Source organism: Aulostomus chinensis, unplaced genomic scaffold (genome assembly GCF_037954235.1).
Source record: "Aulostomus chinensis isolate RoL2024-O1b breed Wild unplaced genomic scaffold, RoL_Achi_v1.0 HiC_scaffold_118, whole genome shotgun sequence".
Classification (NCBI taxonomy): domain Eukaryota; kingdom Metazoa; phylum Chordata; class Actinopteri; order Syngnathiformes; family Aulostomidae; genus Aulostomus; species Aulostomus chinensis.
In genome coordinates this window covers 12,041-37,809 of record NW_028234260.1, presented here as the reverse complement: position 1 = coordinate 37,809, position 25,769 = coordinate 12,041, and the positions used below count along the sequence as shown (strand labels likewise).

The 25,769-nt window shown below is 41.5% G+C and overlaps 4 protein-coding genes and 1 long non-coding RNA gene across 5 annotated transcripts; all 5 read right to left on the bottom strand.

Annotated features, from left to right (window-relative positions):
• Positions 1 to 2,343: 2,343 nt before the first annotated feature.
• Positions 2,344 to 5,872, bottom strand: LOC147238241 (homeodomain-interacting protein kinase 1-like). Its single transcript, XM_086198279.1, has 10 exons — positions 5,752 to 5,872; positions 4,625 to 4,827; positions 4,334 to 4,519; positions 3,739 to 3,920; positions 3,529 to 3,652; positions 3,247 to 3,369; positions 3,092 to 3,142; positions 2,871 to 3,008; positions 2,711 to 2,779; positions 2,344 to 2,405 (listed from the first exon to the last, which is right to left on the bottom strand). The coding sequence occupies exons 2-9, from the start codon at positions 4,814 to 4,816 to the stop codon at positions 2,774 to 2,776; spliced, it is 1,002 nt and encodes a 333-aa protein (XP_086054405.1). The 5' UTR covers positions 4,817 to 4,827; positions 5,752 to 5,872; the 3' UTR covers positions 2,344 to 2,405; positions 2,711 to 2,773.
• A 2,275-nt stretch (positions 5,873 to 8,147) lies between these two features.
• LOC147238240 (homeodomain-interacting protein kinase 1-like) lies at positions 8,148 to 12,050 on the bottom strand. The gene is made up of 10 exons (XM_086198280.1): positions 11,930 to 12,050; positions 10,803 to 11,005; positions 10,512 to 10,697; positions 9,917 to 10,098; positions 9,707 to 9,830; positions 9,425 to 9,547; positions 9,270 to 9,320; positions 9,049 to 9,186; positions 8,889 to 8,957; positions 8,148 to 8,583 (listed from the first exon to the last, which is right to left on the bottom strand). The coding sequence occupies exons 2-9, from the start codon at positions 10,992 to 10,994 to the stop codon at positions 8,952 to 8,954; spliced, it is 1,002 nt and encodes a 333-aa protein (XP_086054406.1). The 5' UTR covers positions 10,995 to 11,005; positions 11,930 to 12,050; the 3' UTR covers positions 8,148 to 8,583; positions 8,889 to 8,951.
• A 2,275-nt stretch (positions 12,051 to 14,325) lies between these two features.
• LOC147238239 (homeodomain-interacting protein kinase 1-like) lies at positions 14,326 to 18,227 on the bottom strand. The gene is made up of 10 exons (XM_086198281.1): positions 18,107 to 18,227; positions 16,981 to 17,183; positions 16,690 to 16,875; positions 16,095 to 16,276; positions 15,885 to 16,008; positions 15,603 to 15,725; positions 15,448 to 15,498; positions 15,227 to 15,364; positions 15,067 to 15,135; positions 14,326 to 14,761 (listed from the first exon to the last, which is right to left on the bottom strand). The coding sequence occupies exons 2-9, from the start codon at positions 17,170 to 17,172 to the stop codon at positions 15,130 to 15,132; spliced, it is 1,002 nt and encodes a 333-aa protein (XP_086054407.1). The 5' UTR covers positions 17,173 to 17,183; positions 18,107 to 18,227; the 3' UTR covers positions 14,326 to 14,761; positions 15,067 to 15,129.
• A 2,647-nt stretch (positions 18,228 to 20,874) lies between these two features.
• Positions 20,875 to 21,510, bottom strand: LOC147238238 (uncharacterized). The gene is made up of 3 exons (XR_015111950.1): positions 21,401 to 21,510; positions 21,242 to 21,310; positions 20,875 to 20,936 (listed from the first exon to the last, which is right to left on the bottom strand). It is a non-coding gene; the product is annotated as an uncharacterized LOC147238238 (long non-coding RNA).
• A 57-nt stretch (positions 21,511 to 21,567) lies between these two features.
• On the bottom strand, positions 21,568 to 24,410 carry LOC147238237 (homeodomain-interacting protein kinase 1-like). Its single transcript, XM_086198282.1, has 7 exons — positions 24,290 to 24,410; positions 23,158 to 23,360; positions 22,867 to 23,052; positions 22,272 to 22,453; positions 22,062 to 22,185; positions 21,780 to 21,902; positions 21,568 to 21,675 (listed from the first exon to the last, which is right to left on the bottom strand). Exons 2-7 carry the CDS (start codon positions 23,347 to 23,349, stop codon positions 21,568 to 21,570), a joined length of 915 nt encoding a protein of 304 aa, XP_086054408.1. The 5' UTR covers positions 23,350 to 23,360; positions 24,290 to 24,410.
• Between the last annotated feature and the right edge of the window lie 1,359 nt (positions 24,411 to 25,769).

The following is a 25,769-nucleotide window of genomic DNA, read 5'->3' as shown; positions in this document are numbered from 1 at the left end:
TGTCCAAAATGTATAAAAATACAAAATAAGTAGCCTAAGTATATACATAACTGCTATTTTTCAGATTTTACATATGAATCCAATATAATTCTTCTCTGTAACAAAAAGATTCCCACACACTGTCCAACCCTCAATAGTATCTTGACACTTCAGTCCTAGACATTCTTCAAGCTGCCAGTTTTTGTGAATGGAAATCAGTCCAATAAGCTACTGGAGACATTCAGAGACAAAAAAACAAACAAACCATACAACAGTATCATCGTAGTTCAAATCTAACTTTCCCAGTTGAAATGTAACAGAGGACAAACTCAATAAATTTGACATCTTGGACGTTTCACCCAGGCCTAAAAAGATCTGATGTAGTGCAGTTATTCCTGCATGAATGGAAATAAAGCAGTCGGTAACATTAATAAATGAACCTGCTAGTACATGTAGACGTTCATACGTATCCAGGACTGACAGGAACATCATTTTTCTCACATACATCACACATAATATACAGAAAGATTGTGAACATGCATTTCTTCTTTTCTTTTCTTTTTTTAAAATTCTCATTTTTTAACACCTTTACAAACACTCTGTCCACCATGATTTTTTTGACAATGCCATTGGCTGACGTGTGTTTAACACCGATGAACTGGGGTTGTTAAGTCAATGGTTGAGCTGGACCCAAATACAAAGATGGAGGAAAGCAGGCAGGACTGGAGGAAATGAAAAATGTTTATTTTAAAAAATGTGAAAAATATACTAAAATATGAAAGTCAAATCAAGTCAGATTTATTTATATCGCACATTTCATGCACGAGGGAGAGTCAGAGTGCTTTACAAAGGTCATGTTTAACACAAGCAGGAAGAGCAAATGCATAGCACAGGTGAAATAGCAGGACATCAACATCATATCAGAGCCTAAAGTTCCAACAGGCTTCTTGAGTTACAGGGTTGTTCACAGTAAAATTCAATAAAATGAAGAATTGAAGAATAAAATAATATAAAATCAATCAACATCATATCAGAGCCTAACGTTCCAACAGGCTTCTTGAGTTACAGGATTGTTACCCGTAAAGTTAAACAAAATAAGGAAAAAATTGGAAATAGGGCTACCAGTCAATAAAAGTGCAGTACTTTAGCAGCAGTTAAAGGCAATAGGAAACATAAAGGCAATGCAATAAGTCAGTCGCCAGGCAGCTATAGACATTTTTTTGAAAGCTTGTTGGCAAGATGTCAAGGCAACATGATGATGACTTAAGGCCTTGTACTGTTTCTTCTGTTTTTTGGTGATCAATGGCATTGAACTTGTGGCAGGCATCGGTTTCAACCTTCACGTTTGATAAAAGTCCCAGCCTGACGACATCTACAGGTCAGTACCACGACAGCAAGGGCCTGGTCATCACTGCTCGTGGCGTTCTAGTTCTCCTCTTTTTCTTGTATTAATACGAGGCGTTTCTTACCACAAGTCTACGAAGCTGAAAGCAAAGAACCAAGTGGAACCACGTCCATGTCAAGGAGAGATATCACTAAATGTAGGTGTCACACATCCCTTCATGACCATTGAAACAGAGTAAAGAGTGGAAGTGACATCACCTCTCAGGAAATAGCCAATCAATCAGCAAGACACCGCAGGGAATCGAACCCCGTCCCAGTAAACCAGGAGTACCATTACCAGTGCCTTTTTGCTTTTTGATGCTACATGAAAGGGAAAGCAAAACCTGCATGAGCAACAGCATATGAGAGCCAGCATTACATTTTGTGGCATCCTGACTACAATGAGCTTTGAAAGTCCTATTCACATTGAACCAGTAGAACCAGGGGACCTCAGGTGTTGGAGAAACCTCGGTGTCTTGATGGGCGCAGAAAAGAAACGTCTCTGTTACACCGCCTGACTTTACCCCCAAAAAAAACGCAGTAGAGACCAAAGTGACAAATACTGATCTATTTCTCCTCCAAAACAGGTGAGGAAGAAATGGATCTGTAAGGTGGAATGTTGGTCTTAGCACAAAGTACAGAAGGACCTCTCCTGTACAGAGTGAGACTGGCAGCATAATTTACATTCACACCACTAAAAAACCGACGGCTAACAGACTACAATTATTATACGACGTCGACGAGTGGCAAAATACGGTAGAATTAAAATTCCAAATGACCAGAAGTATCATAAACTGATAAAACTGGTAATACTGATCATACTGGTTCCATGGAATAGAGCTGAATCCTGCAAAGACTGCAGGTCACGTTCTGTAACTGAGCCAATTCATGTTCTACTTCTAAATGCTGTTGTGATGCAGGAAACGAAACCTCATGAGAGAAAATGATTCCCGCCCTCTTACCTTCCCTCTCCCTGAGCTGGTAGGAGAAGATGATGCAGGAAAGTGCGTCCATGCTTCGCTCAACACAAAGGATTTTTCACACTGAAATGACAAAGCAAGTTGTTAATGCTAGGCTAATTAGCATGACCTATTTAGCCTACAATCAAACATGGAAATAGCTTTGACACAAAAGGTATTTTAACAATATAATGCAGTAAAATAACTCTTCTTCATCCAACAAAAGCATCTTTCAAACTGAAATGTTAAGTCAAGATGCACAAAAGTATTTATTCTTTTTCTAGCAAAAGACATTTCTTTTAAATCAAGTGCTGAGCTGGATGCTAATGCTAGGCTAATCAGCTTAGCCAGTTAACCCCAGGATGACACGTGAAAGCAGCTGAACTCACCTGGATAGACCAGGAGTCCTCCTCACCGTTGCCTGAGTGGAAGCCATTTGGTCCAAGCAGGATTCAAGCCTGAAAGACAACAGTCCAACACCTTCACATCAGCACTGATGAACACGGACCTATCAAAGTGGTGCGCTGGGCTGCTGGTGATGGGGCCTACTTGGTGGCTTCCTGTTAGAAATGGATGCTGGAGGATTTGGTCCGGCGTGATGCGGCGTTCAGGATCCACCTCCAGCATCTGACTGAGCAGGTCCAGGAAGTCTGCCAGGTCATCCAGGTCCTGGCCCTCCAAGAACATCTGTGTGGCATCAGAATAAAACGAAAAGGTTAGGAACTCAGAGACGGTTGTGTTGCATGTTCTCGTGTTCTGTTGCAGCCCACCATAACCACATCCATCAGGGTCCTCATGGGGTCAGGAACCTCCACGTGTGGCTACAGAAAAGACATTTTTCAGTGAGCACATGAGAGCTAAATGTAGGCTGACAGACTGAAGGAACTCATGGAGGGATGAAGTCCTTCTCAGTTGCTGGAATTACCTTTGCTGTCCACTGCTTAAAGACTCCTTCCTCACCCTGGGCATAAAAATAGAAGAGGGTGTAGAGGCCGAGGTGGAGGACGCTGTCGGGTGGCTGCCCCACTGTCCTCAGAATGTACTCCATCTGAAGGAAGGACACAATGAGAGCACCAGGTTTTACCTCCATTTGTTGCTTGACACAAAAGAATACTTGAAATAAGTGACACATCTCTCGCTCACTACTCCTCTTTAAGTCACCATTGCTTGTTGTGAATTTCCAAGAGTAGCACTGCACCATACTGACCATTTCAGCCTCACTGTGCCCAGGGAAGAGTGGGATCCCAGTCAGCAGCTCTGCAGCAATGCACCCCAGAGACCACACATCGATGGCCTCGTTAAACGGGGCTCCAAGGAGGATCTCAGGAGCTCTGACGAGAAGAAGAGAACCACAACATTACTTCTGTTCTCACCACTGACAGAAGAAAATGGAGGTTCCAGTGTCTCTGTTACGAACCTGTACCACAACGTCTGCAGCTCCGCGCCGATGCGGCTAGCTGAGACCTGGAACGCCAACCCAAAGTCAATGAGCTTGACTTTGAGCGGCTGCCTGACATGGTCCACCATCATGATGTTCTCTGGTTTCATGTCGGCATGGACAATTCTCTGGCTCCGCAGAAAAAGGAGCGCCGTTGCGAGCTGAAACCATAAAAAATAGAAATCTTTAAGTCAGCTTCACTGCAGTGGAACGTCATCAACATGTGACAGAGAATCATTTTTACACAGTGGTAAATGTGACATTGTGTATTTAAAACATATTTTGGCAGTTGACAACGAAGCCTAGCGTGATTGTAGTTTTTAATGAGAGAACACAAATGAAGTGATGCAGGACAACCCAACACCTGCAGTTTCACACAGCAAATAATGACTGAGTCAATTTTAGCATCTACTTCCATTGATTAGAATCCACCAATTTATTCTCTCCCTGATGGAATCATTTGGCTTCATACTCAGCAAAATACATGTGGACATTTAGTTTTTAAAATGAAAACTTTTCTCTTCTATTTTCCCACCTTAGTTGGTAAGTTCAGCTAAAAACTGTGGAAACAAACCTGATGGAGGATGGGGCTGATCTCTCTGAGTGAGAGAGCCCGGCGCCGCCCCAGGAATTCAAAGAGGCTGATGTCCAGTCTCTCAAACTCCATGCAGAACGCTCCTTCATGGATGAACGACCCGTTCCATCCAACAATGTTGAAATTATTGCCGTTGTTGCTCATCAATAATCTCAGCATCTTCTCCTGTCAAAGGTATCAGAGAGAGAGAGAAAAAACAACCTGGATTGGAATGTGGTGGATTTTTAGAGCCATGGAAGTTAAATACTGTTCAAGGAAACTTGAGTTCACCTCCTCTTTTGCTGCCAGGATGTTCTGTTTGTCCCGGATCCGTTTTATCGCGACCATTTTGTCGGTGTCGCTCCTCCAACATTCGGCAACTTCCCCAAAAGCGCCAGCCCCCAAGATTTTCTCCACAGTGTACACAGAGGATTCTGTAAAAATGATATCCCCCAGTCTGAAACCGGGGTTCAGTTCTCCCATGATGGAATATTCTGTTGAGAAAACAAAAAAATATAACATTAGAGTCTTTATAAATCCCTGAAATGTTCATTTCTGGTTGGTCTCTCTGACTTTTCACTTTGAAGCAGCAGATGTACAACAAAGTCTCGACCGTCAGAAAGCCATGTTACTGAAAGACCTGTGTCAGGGTCAGTCAATCAAAACTTGCTTCAACCTTAAAAACCTCCAATGGAGGAACAATATAGTGGTTGTGTCAGCAAGTGGGACTGTCAGTGACCTTGACTTTTGACATCAAACATCAACAGACATCCAGACAGACTGACTGAAGCATTCATGTGTTTTTAACCTAACAAAACCTCAAAGCAGGACAATGTTACATTGAAAATGGTCTGTCAGATAATTGTTGATGAAATTAAAGTGAATTATTCAGAGAAAAACCTCGAAAGAAACCATCAGTCGGTTGCTAGCTGAGCGGCATGCTAACGCTAACAAGGCGCGCTAGTGGGGGGTGCTAGCGAAATTAACAAACACACAAATGAAAATAATACACTCATATGAAGAGAAAAACTGTGTTGGTACTATTCATACACCAAGATTTATGTCAGAAATGATACCACAGTATGTTTCTTTACATGCATTTTTCTCATTTCTTGATTTTTAAAATGCGGATACATTCGACCCACAGGAAGAATAAAACACAGATCTCCGATGACATTTTTTTCAAAAGTTAACAATTAGAGTTCTCAACTTTAAAGCTACAGTTTTTAATGAAATTAAAGTAAATTATTCACAGCCACCGCAGTAAAAGAGACCGGTAGCTTGCTAGCAGTGAGGCTTGCTAACGCTAGCGGACATGCTAGTGGGGAGTGCTGCTAAACCAACAATCTATTTCCCCCCCCCTGAAGAAAACCCATCAGATAGTTTACTACTAGATGTTGAAGATTTACTGAACTCACCAAATGACAGCTGCTGGTAAAAGGGTGTTGTGTTGATGTCTCAAGTGTTTAATGAAGCTGATTCTTGACCAAGAGACAGCAGGTTGCTGTCTGGAGTCCAGGAACCAACTAACTGATCAAGTGACTGGACGGCTTTATGCTGTCAATCACAATGACGTCACCCCTTCATGTCTTTCATGTTGTGCAGTCATGGAAATTCAAATAATAGCTTCCTGTAATTTAAAAAAAGCCTCAGCACCAAAACACCAATTAGTTATTTTTCAATTCAAATTGAACAAATATTATAATAAAATAAGATAAACTTTATTCATCCTGGTTTCTGGAAATCCTTTTGTGACAGCAGCATGGGGGGGGGGGGGGGGGTGACAGAAAAAAGTCCATCATTAATCAATCTTGAATGAGATAAGTACAAAAGTTCAAACATATATGTCCAAAATGTATAAAAATACAAAATAAGTAGCCTAAGTATATACATAACTGCTATTTTTCAGATTTTACATATGAATCCAATATAATTCTTCTCTGTAACAAAAAGATTCCCACACACTGTCCAACCCTCAATAGTATCTTGACACTTCAGTCCTAGACATTCTTCAAGCTGCCAGTTTTTGTGAATGGAAATCAGTCCAATAAGCTACTGGAGACATTCAGAGACAAAAAAACAAACAAACCATACAACAGTATCATCGTAGTTCAAATCTAACTTTCCCAGTTGAAATGTAACAGAGGACAAACTCAATAAATTTGACATCTTGGACGTTTCACCCAGGCCTAAAAAGATCTGATGTAGTGCAGTTATTCCTGCATGAATGGAAATAAAGCAGTCGGTAACATTAATAAATGAACCTGCTAGTACATGTAGACGTTCATACGTATCCAGGACTGACAGGAACATCATTTTTCTCACATACATCACACATAATATACAGAAAGATTGTGAACATGCATTTCTTCTTTTCTTTTCTTTTTTTAAAATTCTCATTTTTTAACACCTTTACAAACACTCTGTCCACCATGATTTTTTTGACAATGCCATTGGCTGACGTGTGTTTAACACCGATGAACTGGGGTTGTTAAGTCAATGGTTGAGCTGGACCCAAATACAAAGATGGAGGAAAGCAGGCAGGACTGGAGGAAATGAAAAATGTTTATTTTAAAAAATGTGAAAAATATACTAAAATATGAAAGTCAAATCAAGTCAGATTTATTTATATCGCACATTTCATGCACGAGGGAGAGTCAGAGTGCTTTACAAAGGTCATGTTTAACACAAGCAGGAAGAGCAAATGCATAGCACAGGTGAAATAGCAGGACATCAACATCATATCAGAGCCTAAAGTTCCAACAGGCTTCTTGAGTTACAGGGTTGTTCACAGTAAAATTCAATAAAATGAAGAATTGAAGAATAAAATAATATAAAATCAATCAACATCATATCAGAGCCTAACGTTCCAACAGGCTTCTTGAGTTACAGGATTGTTACCCGTAAAGTTAAACAAAATAAGGAAAAAATTGGAAATAGGGCTACCAGTCAATAAAAGTGCAGTACTTTAGCAGCAGTTAAAGGCAATAGGAAACATAAAGGCAATGCAATAAGTCAGTCGCCAGGCAGCTATAGACATTTTTTTGAAAGCTTGTTGGCAAGATGTCAAGGCAACATGATGATGACTTAAGGCCTTGTACTGTTTCTTCTGTTTTTTGGTGATCAATGGCATTGAACTTGTGGCAGGCATCGGTTTCAACCTTCACGTTTGATAAAAGTCCCAGCCTGACGACATCTACAGGTCAGTACCACGACAGCAAGGGCCTGGTCATCACTGCTCGTGGCGTTCTAGTTCTCCTCTTTTTCTTGTATTAATACGAGGCGTTTCTTACCACAAGTCTACGAAGCTGAAAGCAAAGAACCAAGTGGAACCACGTCCATGTCAAGGAGAGATATCACTAAATGTAGGTGTCACACATCCCTTCATGACCATTGAAACAGAGTAAAGAGTGGAAGTGACATCACCTCTCAGGAAATAGCCAATCAATCAGCAAGACACCGCAGGGAATCGAACCCCGTCCCAGTAAACCAGGAGTACCATTACCAGTGCCTTTTTGCTTTTTGATGCTACATGAAAGGGAAAGCAAAACCTGCATGAGCAACAGCATATGAGAGCCAGCATTACATTTTGTGGCATCCTGACTACAATGAGCTTTGAAAGTCCTATTCACATTGAACCAGTAGAACCAGGGGACCTCAGGTGTTGGAGAAACCTCGGTGTCTTGATGGGCGCAGAAAAGAAACGTCTCTGTTACACCGCCTGACTTTACCCCCCAAAAAAACGCAGTAGAGACCAAAGTGACAAATACTGATCTATTTCTCCTCCAAAACAGGTGAGGAAGAAATGGATCTGTAAGGTGGAATGTTGGTCTTAGCACAAAGTACAGAAGGACCTCTCCTGTACAGAGTGAGACTGGCAGCATAATTTACATTCACACCACTAAAAAACCGACGGCTAACAGACTACAATTATTATACGACGTCGACGAGTGGCAAAATACGGTAGAATTAAAATTCCAAATGACCAGAAGTATCATAAACTGATAAAACTGGTAATACTGATCATACTGGTTCCATGGAATAGAGCTGAATCCTGCAAAGACTGCAGGTCACGTTCTGTAACTGAGCCAATTCATGTTCTACTTCTAAATGCTGTTGTGATGCAGGAAACGAAACCTCATGAGAGAAAATGATTCCCGCCCTCTTACCTTCCCTCTCCCTGAGCTGGTAGGAGAAGATGATGCAGGAAAGTGCGTCCATGCTTCGCTCAACACAAAGGATTTTTCACACTGAAATGACAAAGCAAGTTGTTAATGCTAGGCTAATTAGCATGACCTATTTAGCCTACAATCAAACATGGAAATAGCTTTGACACAAAAGGTATTTTAACAATATAATGCAGTAAAATAACTCTTCTTCATCCAACAAAAGCATCTTTCAAACTGAAATGTTAAGTCAAGATGCACAAAAGTATTTATTCTTTTTCTAGCAAAAGACATTTCTTTTAAATCAAGTGCTGAGCTGGATGCTAATGCTAGGCTAATCAGCTTAGCCAGTTAACCCCAGGATGACACGTGAAAGCAGCTGAACTCACCTGGATAGACCAGGAGTCCTCCTCACCGTTGCCTGAGTGGAAGCCATTTGGTCCAAGCAGGATTCAAGCCTGAAAGACAACAGTCCAACACCTTCACATCAGCACTGATGAACACGGACCTATCAAAGTGGTGCGCTGGGCTGCTGGTGATGGGGCCTACTTGGTGGCTTCCTGTTAGAAATGGATGCTGGAGGATTTGGTCCGGCGTGATGCGGCGTTCAGGATCCACCTCCAGCATCTGACTGAGCAGGTCCAGGAAGTCTGCCAGGTCATCCAGGTCCTGGCCCTCCAAGAACATCTGTGTGGCATCAGAATAAAACGAAAAGGTTAGGAACTCAGAGACGGTTGTGTTGCATGTTCTCGTGTTCTGTTGCAGCCCACCATAACCACATCCATCAGGGTCCTCATGGGGTCAGGAACCTCCACGTGTGGCTACAGAAAAGACATTTTTCAGTGAGCACATGAGAGCTAAATGTAGGCTGACAGACTGAAGGAACTCATGGAGGGATGAAGTCCTTCTCAGTTGCTGGAATTACCTTTGCTGTCCACTGCTTAAAGACTCCTTCCTCACCCTGGGCATAAAAATAGAAGAGGGTGTAGAGGCCGAGGTGGAGGACGCTGTCGGGTGGCTGCCCCACTGTCCTCAGAATGTACTCCATCTGAAGGAAGGACACAATGAGAGCACCAGGTTTTACCTCCATTTGTTGCTTGACACAAAAGAATACTTGAAATAAGTGACACATCTCTCGCTCACTACTCCTCTTTAAGTCACCATTGCTTGTTGTGAATTTCCAAGAGTAGCACTGCACCATACTGACCATTTCAGCCTCACTGTGCCCAGGGAAGAGTGGGATCCCAGTCAGCAGCTCTGCAGCAATGCACCCCAGAGACCACACATCGATGGCCTCGTTAAACGGGGCTCCAAGGAGGATCTCAGGAGCTCTGACGAGAAGAAGAGAACCACAACATTACTTCTGTTCTCACCACTGACAGAAGAAAATGGAGGTTCCAGTGTCTCTGTTACGAACCTGTACCACAACGTCTGCAGCTCCGCGCCGATGCGGCTAGCTGAGACCTGGAACGCCAACCCAAAGTCAATGAGCTTGACTTTGAGCGGCTGCCTGACATGGTCCACCATCATGATGTTCTCTGGTTTCATGTCGGCATGGACAATTCTCTGGCTCCGCAGAAAAAGGAGCGCCGTTGCGAGCTGAAACCATAAAAAATAGAAATCTTTAAGTCAGCTTCACTGCAGTGGAACGTCATCAACATGTGACAGAGAATCATTTTTACACAGTGGTAAATGTGACATTGTGTATTTAAAACATATTTTGGCAGTTGACAACGAAGCCTAGCGTGATTGTAGTTTTTAATGAGAGAACACAAATGAAGTGATGCAGGACAACCCAACACCTGCAGTTTCACACAGCAAATAATGACTGAGTCAATTTTAGCATCTACTTCCATTGATTAGAATCCACCAATTTATTCTCTCCCTGATGGAATCATTTGGCTTCATACTCAGCAAAATACATGTGGACATTTAGTTTTTAAAATGAAAACTTTTCTCTTCTATTTTCCCACCTTAGTTGGTAAGTTCAGCTAAAAACTGTGGAAACAAACCTGATGGAGGATGGGGCTGATCTCTCTGAGTGAGAGAGCCCGGCGCCGCCCCAGGAATTCAAAGAGGCTGATGTCCAGTCTCTCAAACTCCATGCAGAACGCTCCTTCATGGATGAACGACCCGTTCCATCCAACAATGTTGAAATTATTGCCGTTGTTGCTCATCAATAATCTCAGCATCTTCTCCTGTCAAAGGTATCAGAGAGAGAGAGAAAAAACAACCTGGATTGGAATGTGGTGGATTTTTAGAGCCATGGAAGTTAAATACTGTTCAAGGAAACTTGAGTTCACCTCCTCTTTTGCTGCCAGGATGTTCTGTTTGTCCCGGATCCGTTTTATCGCGACCATTTTGTCGGTGTCGCTCCTCCAACATTCGGCAACTTCCCCAAAAGCGCCAGCCCCCAAGATTTTCTCCACAGTGTACACAGAGGATTCTGTAAAAATGATATCCCCCAGTCTGAAACCGGGGTTCAGTTCTCCCATGATGGAATATTCTGTTGAGAAAACAAAAAAATATAACATTAGAGTCTTTATAAATCCCTGAAATGTTCATTTCTGGTTGGTCTCTCTGACTTTTCACTTTGAAGCAGCAGATGTACAACAAAGTCTCGACCGTCAGAAAGCCATGTTACTGAAAGACCTGTGTCAGGGTCAGTCAATCAAAACTTGCTTCAACCTTAAAAACCTCCAATGGAGGAACAATATAGTGGTTGTGTCAGCAAGTGGGACTGTCAGTGACCTTGACTTTTGACATCAAACATCAACAGACATCCAGACAGACTGACTGAAGCATTCATGTGTTTTTAACCTAACAAAACCTCAAAGCAGGACAATGTTACATTGAAAATGGTCTGTCAGATAATTGTTGATGAAATTAAAGTGAATTATTCAGAGAAAAACCTCGAAAGAAACCATCAGTCGGTTGCTAGCTGAGCGGCATGCTAACGCTAACAAGGCGCGCTAGTGGGGGGTGCTAGCGAAATTAACAAACACACAAATGAAAATAATACACTCATATGAAGAGAAAAACTGTGTTGGTACTATTCATACACCAAGATTTATGTCAGAAATGATACCACAGTATGTTTCTTTACATGCATTTTTCTCATTTCTTGATTTTTAAAATGCGGATACATTCGACCCACAGGAAGAATAAAACACAGATCTCCGATGACATTTTTTTCAAAAGTTAACAATTAGAGTTCTCAACTTTAAAGCTACAGTTTTTAATGAAATTAAAGTAAATTATTCACAGCCACCGCAGTAAAAGAGACCGGTAGCTTGCTAGCAGTGAGGCTTGCTAACGCTAGCGGACATGCTAGTGGGGAGTGCTGCTAAACCAACAATCTATTTCCCCCCCCCTGAAGAAAACCCATCAGATAGTTTACTACTAGATGTTGAAGATTTACTGAACTCACCAAATGACAGCTGCTGGTAAAAGGGTGTTGTGTTGATGTCTCAAGTGTTTAATGAAGCTGATTCTTGACCAAGAGACAGCAGGTTGCTGTCTGGAGTCCAGGAACCAACTAACTGATCAAGTGACTGGACGGCTTTATGCTGTCAATCACAATGACGTCACCCCTTCATGTCTTTCATGTTGTGCAGTCATGGAAATTCAAATAATAGCTTCCTGTAATTTAAAAAAAGCCTCAGCACCAAAACACCAATTAGTTATTTTTCAATTCAAATTGAACAAATATTATAATAAAATAAGATAAACTTTATTCATCCTGGTTTCTGGAAATCCTTTTGTGACAGCAGCATGGGGGGGGGGGGGGGGGTGACAGAAAAAAGTCCATCATTAATCAATCTTGAATGAGATAAGTACAAAAGTTCAAACATATATGTCCAAAATGTATAAAAATACAAAATAAGTAGCCTAAGTATATACATAACTGCTATTTTTCAGATTTTACATATGAATCCAATATAATTCTTCTCTGTAACAAAAAGATTCCCACACACTGTCCAACCCTCAATAGTATCTTGACACTTCAGTCCTAGACATTCTTCAAGCTGCCAGTTTTTGTGAATGGAAATCAGTCCAATAAGCTACTGGAGACATTCAGAGACAAAAAAACAAACAAACCATACAACAGTATCATCGTAGTTCAAATCTAACTTTCCCAGTTGAAATGTAACAGAGGACAAACTCAATAAATTTGACATCTTGGACGTTTCACCCAGGCCTAAAAAGATCTGATGTAGTGCAGTTATTCCTGCATGAATGGAAATAAAGCAGTCGGTAACATTAATAAATGAACCTGCTAGTACATGTAGACGTTCATACGTATCCAGGACTGACAGGAACATCATTTTTCTCACATACATCACACATAATATACAGAAAGATTGTGAACATGCATTTCTTCTTTTCTTTTCTTTTTTTAAAATTCTCATTTTTTAACACCTTTACAAACACTCTGTCCACCATGATTTTTTTGACAATGCCATTGGCTGACGTGTGTTTAACACCGATGAACTGGGGTTGTTAAGTCAATGGTTGAGCTGGACCCAAATACAAAGATGGAGGAAAGCAGGCAGGACTGGAGGAAATGAAAAATGTTTATTTTAAAAAATGTGAAAAATATACTAAAATATGAAAGTCAAATCAAGTCAGATTTATTTATATCGCACATTTCATGCACGAGGGAGAGTCAGAGTGCTTTACAAAGGTCATGTTTAACACAAGCAGGAAGAGCAAATGCATAGCACAGGTGAAATAGCAGGACATCAACATCATATCAGAGCCTAAAGTTCCAACAGGCTTCTTGAGTTACAGGGTTGTTCACAGTAAAATTCAATAAAATGAAGAATTGAAGAATAAAATAATATAAAATCAATCAACATCATATCAGAGCCTAACGTTCCAACAGGCTTCTTGAGTTACAGGATTGTTACCCGTAAAGTTAAACAAAATAAGGAAAAAATTGGAAATAGGGCTACCAGTCAATAAAAGTGCAGTACTTTAGCAGCAGTTAAAGGCAATAGGAAACATAAAGGCAATGCAATAAGTCAGTCGCCAGGCAGCTATAGACATTTTTTTGAAAGCTTGTTGGCAAGATGTCAAGGCAACATGATGATGACTTAAGGCCTTGTACTGTTTCTTCTGTTTTTTGGTGATCAATGGCATTGAACTTGTGGCAGGCATCGGTTTCAACCTTCACGTTTGATAAAAGTCCCAGCCTGACGACATCTACAGGTCAGTACCACGACAGCAAGGGCCTGGTCATCACTGCTCGTGGCGTTCTAGTTCTCCTCTTTTTCTTGTATTAATACGAGGCGTTTCTTACCACAAGTCTACGAAGCTGAAAGCAAAGAACCAAGTGGAACCACGTCCATGTCAAGGAGAGATATCACTAAATGTAGGTGTCACACATCCCTTCATGACCATTGAAACAGAGTAAAGAGTGGAAGTGACATCACCTCTCAGGAAATAGCCAATCAATCAGCAAGACACCGCAGGGAATCGAACCCCGTCCCAGTAAACCAGGAGTACCATTACCAGTGCCTTTTTGCTTTTTGATGCTACATGAAAGGGAAAGCAAAACCTGCATGAGCAACAGCATATGAGAGCCAGCATTACATTTTGTGGCATCCTGACTACAATGAGCTTTGAAAGTCCTATTCACATTGAACCAGTAGAACCAGGGGACCTCAGGTGTTGGAGAAACCTCGGTGTCTTGATGGGCGCAGAAAAGAAACGTCTCTGTTACACCGCCTGACTTTACCCCCCAAAAAAACGCAGTAGAGACCAAAGTGACAAATACTGATCTATTTCTCCTCCAAAACAGGTGAGGAAGAAATGGATCTGTAAGGTGGAATGTTGGTCTTAGCACAAAGTACAGAAGGACCTCTCCTGTACAGAGTGAGACTGGCAGCATAATTTACATTCACACCACTAAAAAACCGACGGCTAACAGACTACAATTATTATACGACGTCGACGAGTGGCAAAATACGGTAGAATTAAAATTCCAAATGACCAGAAGTATCATAAACTGATAAAACTGGTAATACTGATCATACTGGTTCCATGGAATAGAGCTGAATCCTGCAAAGACTGCAGGTCACGTTCTGTAACTGAGCCAATTCATGTTCTACTTCTAAATGCTGTTGTGATGCAGGAAACGAAACCTCATGAGAGAAAATGATTCCCGCCCTCTTACCTTCCCTCTCCCTGAGCTGGTAGGAGAAGATGATGCAGGAAAGTGCGTCCATGCTTCGCTCAACACAAAGGATTTTTCACACTGAAATGACAAAGCAAGTTGTTAATGCTAGGCTAATTAGCATGACCTATTTAGCCTACAATCAAACATGGAAATAGCTTTGACACAAAAGGTATTTTAACAATATAATGCAGTAAAATAACTCTTCTTCATCCAACAAAAGCATCTTTCAAACTGAAATGTTAAGTCAAGATGCACAAAAGTATTTATTCTTTTTCTAGCAAAAGACATTTCTTTTAAATCAAGTGCTGAGCTGGATGCTAATGCTAGGCTAATCAGCTTAGCCAGTTAACCCCAGGATGACACGTGAAAGCAGCTGAACTCACCTGGATAGACCAGGAGTCCTCCTCACCGTTGCCTGAGTGGAAGCCATTTGGTCCAAGCAGGATTCAAGCCTGAAAGACAACAGTCCAACACCTTCACATCAGCACTGATGAACACGGACCTATCAAAGTGGTGCGCTGGGCTGCTGGTGATGGGGCCTACTTGGTGGCTTCCTGTTAGAAATGGATGCTGGAGGATTTGGTCCGGCGTGATGCGGCGTTCAGGATCCACCTCCAGCATCTGACTGAGCAGGTCCAGGAAGTCTGCCAGGTCATCCAGGTCCTGGCCCTCCAAGAACATCTGTGTGGCATCAGAATAAAACGAAAAGGTTAGGAACTCAGAGACGGTTGTGTTGCATGTTCTCGTGTTCTGTTGCAGCCCACCATAACCACATCCATCAGGGTCCTCATGGGGTCAGGAACCTCCACGTGTGGCTACAGAAAAGACATTTTTCAGTGAGCACATGAGAGCTAAATGTAGGCTGACAGACTGAAGGAACTCATGGAGGGATGAAGTCCTTCTCAGTTGCTGGAATTACCTTTGCTGTCCACTGCTTAAAGACTCCTTCCTCACCCTGGGCATAAAAATAGAAGAGGGTGTAGAGGCCGAGGTGGAGGACGCTGTCGGGTGGCTGCCCCACTGTCCTCAGAATGTACTCCATCTGAAGGAAGGACACAATGAGAGCACCAGGTTTTACCTCCATTTGTTGCTTGACACAAAAGAATACTTGAAATAAGTGACACATCTCTCGCTCACTACTCCTCTTTAAGTCACCATTGCTTGTTGTGAATTTCCAAGAGTAGCACTGCACCATACTGACCATTTCAGCCTCACTGTGCCCAGGGAAGAGTGGGATCCCAGTCAGCAGCTCTGCAGCAATGCACCCCAGAGACCACACATCGATGGCCTCGTTAAACGGGGCTCCAAGGAGGATCTCAGGAGCTCTGACGAGAAGAAGAGAACCACAACATTACTTCTGTTCTCACCACTGACAGAAGAAAATGGAGGTTCCAGTGTCTCTGTTACGAACCTGTACCACAACGTCTGCAGCTCCGCGCCGATGCGGCTAGCTGAGACCTGGAACGCCAACCCAAAGTCAATGAGCTTGACTTTGAGCGGCTGCCTGACATGGTCCACCATCATGATGTTCTCTGGTTTCATGTCGGCATGGACAATTCTCTGGCTCCGCAGAAAAAGGAGCGCCGTTGCGAGCTGAAACCATAAAAAATAGAAATCTTTAAGTCAGCTTCACTGCAGTGGAACGTCATCAACATGTGACAGAGAATCATTTTTACACAGTGGTAAATGTGACATTGTGTATTTAAAACATATTTTGGCAGTTGACAACGAAGCCTAGCGTGATTGTAGTTTTTAATGAGAGAACACAAATGAAGTGATGCAGGACAACCCAACACCTGCAGTTTCACACAGCAAATAATGACTGAGTCAATTTTAGCATCTACTTCCATTGATTAGAATCCACCAATTTATTCTCTCCCTGATGGAATCATTTGGCTTCATACTCAGCAAAATACATGTGGACATTTAGTTTTTAAAATGAAAACTTTTCTCTTCTATTTTCCCACCTTAGTTGGTAAGTTCAGCTAAAAACTGTGGAAACAAACCTGATGGAGGATGGGGCTGATCTCTCTGAGTGAGAGAGCCCGGCGCCGCCCCAGGAATTCAAAGAGGCTGATGTCCAGTCTCTCAAACTCCATGCAGAACGCTCCTTCATGGATGAACGACCCGTTCCATCCAACAATGTTGAAATTATTGCCGTTGTTGCTCATCAATAATCTCAGCATCTTCTCCTGTCAAAGGTATCAGAGAGAGAGAGAAAAAACAACCTGGATTGGAATGTGGTGGATTTTTAGAGCCATGGAAGTTAAATACTGTTCAAGGAAACTTGAGTTCACCTCCTCTTTTGCTGCCAGGATGTTCTGTTTGTCCCGGATCCGTTTTATCGCGACCATTTTGTCGGTGTCGCTCCTCCAACATTCGGCAACTTCCCCAAAAGCGCCAGCCCCCAAGATTTTCTCCACAGTGTACACAGAGGATTCTGTAAAAATGATATCCCCCAGTCTGAAACCGGGGTTCAGTTCTCCCATGATGGAATATTCTGTTGAGAAAACAAAAAAATATAACATTAGAGTCTTTATAAATCCCTGAAATGTTCATTTCTGGTTGGTCTCTCTGACTTTTCACTTTGAAGCAGCAGATGTACAACAAAGTCTCGACCGTCAGAAAGCCATGTTACTGAAAGACCTGTGTCAGGGTCAGTCAATCAAAACTTGCTTCAACCTTAAAAACCTCCAATGGAGGAACAATATAGTGGTTGTGTCAGCAAGTGGGACTGTCAGTGACCTTGACTTTTGACATCAAACATCAACAGACATCCAGACAGACTGACTGAAGCATTCATGTGTTTTTAACCTAACAAAACCTCAAAGCAGGACAATGTTACATTGAAAATGGTCTGTCAGATAATTGTTGATGAAATTAAAGTGAATTATTCAGAGAAAAACCTCGAAAGAAACCATCAGTCGGTTGCTAGCTGAGCGGCATGCTAACGCTAACAAGGCGCGCTAGTGGGGGGTGCTAGCGAAATTAACAAACACACAAATGAAAATAATACACTCATATGAAGAGAAAAACTGTGTTGGTACTATTCATACACCAAGATTTATGTCAGAAATGATACCACAGTATGTTTCTTTACATGCATTTTTCTCATTTCTTGATTTTTAAAATGCGGATACATTCGACCCACAGGAAGAATAAAACACAGATCTCCGATGACATTTTTTTCAAAAGTTAACAATTAGAGTTCTCAACTTTAAAGCTACAGTTTTTAATGAAATTAAAGTAAATTATTCACAGCCACCGCAGTAAAAGAGACCGGTAGCTTGCTAGCAGTGAGGCTTGCTAACGCTAGCGGACATGCTAGTGGGGAGTGCTGCTAAACCAACAATCTATTTCCCCCCCCCGAAGAAAACCCATCAGATAGTTTACTACTAGATGTTGAAGATTTACTGAACTCACCAAATGACAGCTGCTGGTAAAAGGGTGTTGTGTTGATGTCTCAAGTGTTTAATGAAGCTGATTCTTGACCAAGAGACAGCAGGTTGCTGTCTGGAGTCCAGGAACCAACTAACTGATCAAGTGACTGGACGGCTTTATGCTGTCAATCACAATGACGTCACCCCTTCATGTCTTTCATGTTGTGCAGTCATGGAAATTCAAATAATAGCTTCCTGTAATTTAAAAAAAGCCTCAGCACCAAAACACCAATTAGTTATTTTTCAATTCAAATTGAACAAATATTATAATAAAATAAGATAAACTTTATTCATCCTGGTTTCTGGAAATCCTTTTGTGACAGCAGCATGGGGGGGGGGGGGGGGGGTGACAGAAAAAAGTCCATCATTAATCAATCTTGAATGAGATAAGTACAAAAGTTCAAACATATATGTCCAAAATGTATAAAAATACAAAATAAGTAGCCTAAGTATATACATAACTGCTATTTTTCAGATTTTACATATGAATCCAATATAATTCTTCTCTGTAACAAAAAGATTCCCACACACTGTCCAACCCTCAATAGTATCTTGACACTTCAGTCCTAGACATTCTTCAAGCTGCCAGTTTTTGTGAATGGAAATCAGTCCAATAAGCTACTGGAGACATTCAGAGACAAAAAAACAAACAAACCATACAACAGTATCATCGTAGTTCAAATCTAACTTTCCCAGTTGAAATGTAACAGAGGACAAACTCAATAAATTTGACATCTTGGACGTTTCACCCAGGCCTAAAAAGATCTGATGTAGTGCAGTTATTCCTGCATGAATGGAAATAAAGCAGTCGGTAACATTAATAAATGAACCTGCTAGTACATGTAGACGTTCATACGTATCCAGGACTGACAGGAACATCATTTTTCTCACATACATCACACATAATATACAGAAAGATTGTGAACATGCATTTCTTCTTTTCTTTTCTTTTTTTAAAATTCTCATTTTTTAACACCTTTACAAACACTCTGTCCACCATGATTTTTTTGACAATGCCATTGGCTGACGTGTGTTTAACACCGATGAACTGGGGTTGTTAAGTCAATGGTTGAGCTGGACCCAAATACAAAGATGGAGGAAAGCAGGCAGGACTGGAGGAAATGAAAATGTTTATTTTAAAAAATGTGAAAAATATACTAAAATATGAAAGTCAAGTCAAGTCAGATTTATTTATATCGCACATTTCATGCACGAGGGAGAGTCAGAGTGCTTTACAAAGGTCATGTTTAACACAAGCAGGAAGAGCAAATGCATAGCACAGGTGAAATAGCAGGACATCAACATCATATCAGAGCCTAAAGTTCCAACAGGCTTCTTGAGTTACAGGGTTGTTCACAGTAAAATTCAATAAAATGAAGAATTGAAGAATAAAATAATATAAAATCAATCAACATCATATCAGAGCCTAACGTTCCAACAGGCTTCTTGAGTTACAGGATTGTTACCCGTAAAGTTAAACAAAATAAGGAAAAAATTGGAAATAGGGCTACCAGTCAATAAAAGTGCAGTACTTTAGCAGCAGTTAAAGGCAATAGGAAACATAAAGGCAATGCAATAAGTCAGTCGCCAGGCAGCTATAGACATTTTTTTGAAAGCTTGTTGGCAAGATGTCAAGGCAACATGATGATGACTTAAGGCCTTGTACTGTTTCTTCTGTTTTTTGGTGATCAATGGCATTGAACTTGTGGCAGGCATCGGTTTCAACCTTCACGTTTGATAAAAGTCCCAGCCTGACGACATCTACAGGTCAGTACCACGACAGCAAGGGCCTGGTCATCACTGCTCGTGGCGTTCTAGTTCTCCTCTTTTTCTTGTATTAATACGAGGCGTTTCTTACCACAAGTCTACGAAGCTGAAAGCAAAGAACCAAGTGGAACCACGTCCATGTCAAGGAGAGATATCACTAAATGTAGGTGTCACACATCCCTTCATGACCATTGAAACAGAGTAAAGAGTGGAAGTGACATCACCTCTCAGGAAATAGCCAATCAATCAGCAAGACACCGCAGGGAATCGAACCCCGTCCCAGTAAACCAGGAGTACCATTACCAGTGCCTTTTTGCTTTTTGATGCTACATGAAAGGGAAAGCAAAACCTGCATGAGCAACAGCATATGAGAGCCAGCATTACATTTTGTGGCATCCTGACTACAATGAGCTTTGAAAGTCCTATTCACATTGAACCAGTAGAACCAGGGGACCTCAGGTGTTGGAGAAACCTCGGTGTCTTGATGGGCGCAGAAAAGAAACGTCTCTGTTACACCGCCTGACTTTACCCCAAAAAAAAACGCAGTAGAGACCAAAGTGACAAATACTGATCTATTTCTCCTCCAAAACAGGTGAGGAAGAAATGGATCTGTAAGGTGGAATGTTGGTCTTAGCACAAAGTACAGAAGGACCTCTCCTGTACAGAGTGAGACTGGAGCATAATTTACATTCACACCACTAAAAAACCGACGGCTAACAGACTACAATTATTATACGACGTCGACGAGTGGCAAAATACGGTAGAATTAAAATTCCAAATGACCAGAAGTATCATAAACTGATAAAACTGGTAATACTGATCATACTGGTTCCATGGAATAGAGCTGAATCCTGCAAAGACTGCAGGTCACGTTCTGTAACTGAGCCAATTCATGTTCTACTTCTAAATGCTGTTGTGATGCAGGAAACGAAACCTCATGAGAGAAAATGATTCCCGCCTCTTACCTTCCCTCTCCCTGAGCTGGTAGGAGAAGATGATGCAGGAAAGTGCGTCCATGCTTCGCTCAACACAAAGGATTTTTCACACTGAAATGACAAAGCAAGTTGTTAATGCTAGGCTAATTAGCATGACCTATTTAGCCTACAATCAAACATGGAAATAGCTTTGACACAAAAGGTATTTTAACAATATAATGCAGTAAAATAACTCTTCTTCATCCAACAAAAGCATCTTTCAAACTGAAATGTTAAGTCAAGATGCACAAAAGTATTTATTCTTTTTCTAGCAAAAGACATTTCTTTTAAATCAAGTGCTGAGCTGGATGCTAATGCTAGGCTAATCAGCTTAGCCAGTTAACCCCAGGATGACACGTGAAAGCAGCTGAACTCACCTGGATAGACCAGGAGTCCTCCTCACCGTTGCCTGAGTGGAAGCCATTTGGTCCAAGCAGGATTCAAGCCTGAAAGACAACAGTCCAACACCTTCACATCAGCACTGATGAACACGGACCTATCAAAGTGGTGCGCTGGCTGCTGGTGATGGGGCCTACTTGGTGGCTTCCTGTTAGAAATGGATGCTGGAGGATTTGGTCCGGCGTGATGCGGCGTTCAGGATCCACCTCCAGCATCTGACTGAGCAGGTCCAGGAAGTCTGCCAGGTCATCCAGGTCCTGGCCCTCCAAGAACATCTGTGTGGCATCAGAATAAAACGAAAAGGTTAGGAACTCAGAGACGGTTGTGTTGCATGTTCTCGTGTTGTTCTGTTGCAGCCCACCATAACCACATCCATCAGGGTCCTCATGGGGTCAGGAACCTCCACGTGTGGCTACAGAAAAGACATTTTTCAGTGAGCACATGAGAGCTAAATGTAGGCTGACAGACTGAAGGAACTCATGGAGGGATGAAGTCCTTCTCAGTTGCTGGAATTACCTTTGCTGTCCACTGCTTAAAGACTCCTTCCTCACCCTGGGCATAAAAATAGAAGAGGGTGTAGAGGCCGAGGTGGAGGACGCTGTCGGGTGGCTGCCCCACTGTCCTCAGAATGTACTCCATCTGAAGGAAGGACACAATGAGAGCACCAGGTTTTACCTCCATTTGTTGCTTTACACAAAAGAATACTTGAAATAAGTGACACATCTCTCGCTCACTACTCCTCTTTAAGTCACCATTGCTTGTTGTGAATTTCCAAGAGTAGCACTGCACCATACTGACCATTTCAGCCTCACTGTGCCCAGGGAAGAGTGGGATCCCAGTCAGCAGCTCTGCAGCAATGCACCCCAGAGACCACACATCGATGGCCTCGTTAAACGGGGCTCCAAGGAGGATCTCAGGAGCTCTGACGAGAAGAAGAGAACCACAACATTACTTCTGTTCTCACCACTGACAGAAGAAAATGGAGGTTCCAGTGTCTCTGTTACGAACCTGTACCACAACGTCTGCAGCTCCGCGCCGATGCGGCTAGCTGAGACCTGGAACGCCAACCCAAAGTCAATGAGCTTGACTTTGAGCGGCTGCCTGACATGGTCCACCATCATGATGTTCTCTGGTTTCATGTCGGCATGGACAATTCTCTGGCTCCGCAGAAAAAGGAGCGCCGTTGCGAGCTGAAACCATAAAAAATAGAAATCTTTAAGTCAGCTTCACTGCAGTGGAACGTCATCAACATGTGACAGAGAATCATTTTTACACAGTGGTAAATGTGACATTGTGTATTTAAAACATATTTTGGCAGTTGACAACGAAGCCTAGCGTGATTGTAGTTTTTAATGAGAGAACACAAATGAAGTGATGCAGGACAACCCAACACCTGCAGTTTCACACAGCAAATAATGACTGAGTCAATTTTAGCATCTACTTCCATTGATTAGAATCCACCAATTTATTCTCTCCCTGATGGAATCATTTGGCTTCATACTCAGCAAAATACATGTGGACATTTAGTTTTTAAAATGAAAACTTTTCTCTTCTATTTTCCCACCTTAGTTGGTAAGTTCAGCTAAAAACTGTGGAAACAAACCTGATGGAGGATGGGGCTGATCTCTCTGAGTGAGAGAGCCCGGCGCCGCCCCAGGAATTCAAAGAGGCTGATGTCCAGTCTCTCAAACTCCATGCAGAACGCTCCTTCATGGATGAACGACCCGTTCCATCCAACAATGTTGAAATTATTGCCGTTGTTGCTCATCAATAATCTCAGCATCTTCTCCTGTCAAAGGTATCAGAGAGAGAGAGAAAAAACAACCTGGATTGGAATGTGGTGGATTTTTAGAGCCATGGAAGTTAAATACTGTTCAAGGAAACTTGACTTCACCTCCTCTTTTGCTGCCAGGATGTTCTGTTTGTCCCGGATCCGTTTTATCGCGACCATTTTGTCGGTGTCGCTCCTCCAACATTCGGCAACTTCCCCAAAAGCGCCAGCCCCCAAGATTTTCTCCACAGTGTACACAGAGGATTCTGTAAAAATGATATCCCCCAGTCTGAAACCGGGGTTCAGTTCTCCCATGATGGAATATTCTGTTGAGAAAACAAAAAAATATAACATTAGAGTCTTTATAAATCCCTGAAATGTTCATTTCTGGTTGGTCTCTCTGACTTTTCACTTTGAAGCAGCAGATGTACAACAAAGTCTCGACCGTCAGAAAGCCATGTTACTGAAAGACCTGTGTCAGGGTCAGTCAATCAAAACTTGCTTCAACCTTAAAAACCTCCAATGGAGGAACAATATAGTGGTTGTGTCAGCAAGTGGGACTGTCAGTGACCTTGACTTTTGACATCAAACATCAACAGACATCCAGACAGGCTGACTGAAGCATTCATGTGTTTTTAACCTAACAAAACCTCAAAGCAGGACAATGTTACATTGAAAATGGTCTGTCAGATAATTGTTGATGAAATTAAAGTGAATTATTCAGAGAAAAACCTCGAAAGAAACCATCAGTCGGTTGCTAGCTGAGCGGCATGCTAACGCTAACAAGGCGCGCTAGTGGGGGGTGCTAGCGAAATTAACAAACACACAAATGAAAATAATACACTCATATGAAGAGAAAAACTGTGTTGGTACTATTCATACACCAAGATTTATGTCAGAAATGATACCACAGTATGTTTCTTTACATGCATTTTTCTCATTTCTTGATTTTTAAAATGCGGATACATTCGACCCACAGGAAGAATAAAACACAGATCTCCGATGACATTTTTTTCAAAAGTTAACAATTAGAGTTCTCAACTTTAAAGCTACAGTTTTTAATGAAATTAAAGTAAATTATTCACAGCCACCGCAGTAAAAGAGACCGGTAGCTTGCTAGCAGTGAGGCTTGCTAACGCTAGCGGACATGCTAGTGGGGAGTGCTGCTAAACCAACAATCTATCCCCCCCCCTCCCCCCCGAAGAAAACCCATCACATAGTTTACTACTAGATGTTGAAGATTTACTGAACTCACCAAATGACAGCTGCTGGTAAAAGGGTGTTGTGTTGATGTCTCAAGTGTTTAATGAAGCTGATTCTTGACCAAGAGACAGCAGGTTGCTGTCTGGAGTCCAGGAACCAACTAACTGATCAAGTGACTGGACGGCTTTATGCTGTCAATCACAATGACGTCACCCCTTCATGTCTTTCATGTTGTGCAGTCATGGAAATTCAAATAATAGCTTCCTGTAATTTAAAAAAAGCCTCAGCACCAAAACACCAATTAGTTATTTTTCAATTCAAATTGAACAAATATTATAATAAAATAAGATAAACTTTATTCATCCTGGTTTCTGGAAATCCTTTTGTGACAGCAGCATGGGGGGGGGGGGGGGTGACAGAAAAAAGTCCATCATTAATCAATCTTGAATGAGATAAGTACAAAAGTTCAAACATATATGTCCAAAATGTATAAAAATACAAAATAAGTAGCCTAAGTATATACATAACTGCTATTTTTCAGATTTTACATATGAATCCAATATAATTCTTCTCTGTAACAAAAAGATTCCCACACACTGTCCAACCCTCAATAGTATCTTGACACTTCAGTCCTAGACATTCTTCAAGCTGCCAGTTTTTGTGAATGGAAATCAGCCCAATAAGCTACTGGAGACATTCAGAGACAAAAAAACAAACAAACCATACAACAGTATCATCGTAGTTCAAATCTAACTTTCCCAGTTGAAATGTAACAGAGGACAAACTCAATAAATTTGACATCTTGGACGTTTCACCCAGGCCTAAAAAGATCTGATGTAGTGCAGTTATTCCTGCATGAATGGAAATAAAGCAGTCGGTAACATTAATAAATGAACCTGCTAGTACATGTAGACGTTCATACGTATCCAGGACTGACAGGAACATCATTTTTCTCACATACATCACACATAATATACAGAAAGATTGTTAACATGCATTTCTTCTTTTCTTTTCTTTTTTTAAAATTCTCATTTTTTAACACCTTTACAAACACTCTGTCCACCATGATTTTTTTGACAATGCCACTGGCTGACGTGTGTTTAACACCGATGAACTGGGGTTGTTAAGTCAATGGTTGAGCTGGACCCAAATACAAAGATGGAGGAAAGCAGGCAGGACTGGAGGAAATGAAAAATGTTTATTTTAAAAAATGTGAAAAATATACTAAAATATGAAAGTCAAGTCAAGTCAGATTTATTTATATCGCACATTTCATGCACGAGGGAGAGTCAGAGTGCTTTACAAAGGTCATGTTTAACACAAGCAGGAAGAGCAAATGCATAGCACAGGTGAAATAGCAGGACATCAACATCATATCAGAGCCTAAAGTTCCAACAGGCTTCTTGAGTTACAGGATTGTTCACAGTAAAATTCAATAAAATGAAGAATTGAAGAATAAAATAATATAAAATCAATCAACATCATATCAGAGCCTAACGTTCCAACAGGCTTCTTGAGTTACAGGATTGTTA

What these genes read in the sequence shown, in the direction of transcription:
- LOC147238239 (XM_086198281.1), bottom strand. Translation starts at nt 17,172, where the DNA reads ATGGGAGAACTGAACCCCGGTTTCAGACTGGGGGATATCATTTTTACA. An exon ending in TTAAGCAGTGGACAGCAAAG is followed by an intron (nt 15,499 to 15,602) that starts GTAATTCCAGCA and finishes TCTTTTCTGTAG; the next exon opens with CCACACGTGGAGGTTCCTGA. An exon ending in CCCTGATGGATGTGGTTATG is followed by an intron (nt 15,365 to 15,447) that starts GTGGGCTGCAAC and finishes GATGCCACACAG; the next exon opens with ATGTTCTTGGAGGGCCAGGA.
- LOC147238237 (XM_086198282.1), bottom strand. Translation starts at nt 23,349, where the DNA reads ATGGGAGAACTGAACCCCGGTTTCAGACTGGGGGATATCATTTTTACA. An exon ending in TCAGCCCCATCCTCCATCAG is followed by an intron (nt 22,454 to 22,866) that starts GTTTGTTTCCAC and finishes TTATGGTTTCAG; the next exon opens with CTCGCAACGGCGCTCCTTTT. An exon ending in TTAAGCAGTGGACAGCAAAG is followed by an intron (nt 21,676 to 21,779) that starts GTAATTCCAGCA and finishes TCTTTTCTGTAG; the next exon opens with CCACACGTGGAGGTTCCTGA.
- LOC147238241 (XM_086198279.1), bottom strand. Translation starts at nt 4,816, where the DNA reads ATGGGAGAACTGAACCCCGGTTTCAGACTGGGGGATATCATTTTTACA. An exon ending in GGCACAGTGAGGCTGAAATG is followed by an intron (nt 3,370 to 3,528) that starts GTCAGTATGGTG and finishes TCCTTCCTTCAG; the next exon opens with ATGGAGTACATTCTGAGGAC. An exon ending in TTAAGCAGTGGACAGCAAAG is followed by an intron (nt 3,143 to 3,246) that starts GTAATTCCAGCA and finishes TCTTTTCTGTAG; the next exon opens with CCACACGTGGAGGTTCCTGA.
- LOC147238240 (XM_086198280.1), bottom strand. Translation starts at nt 10,994, where the DNA reads ATGGGAGAACTGAACCCCGGTTTCAGACTGGGGGATATCATTTTTACA. An exon ending in TCCTGGCAGCAAAAGAGGAG is followed by an intron (nt 10,698 to 10,802) that starts GTGAACTCAAGT and finishes TACCTTTGACAG; the next exon opens with GAGAAGATGCTGAGATTATT. An exon ending in TTAAGCAGTGGACAGCAAAG is followed by an intron (nt 9,321 to 9,424) that starts GTAATTCCAGCA and finishes TCTTTTCTGTAG; the next exon opens with CCACACGTGGAGGTTCCTGA.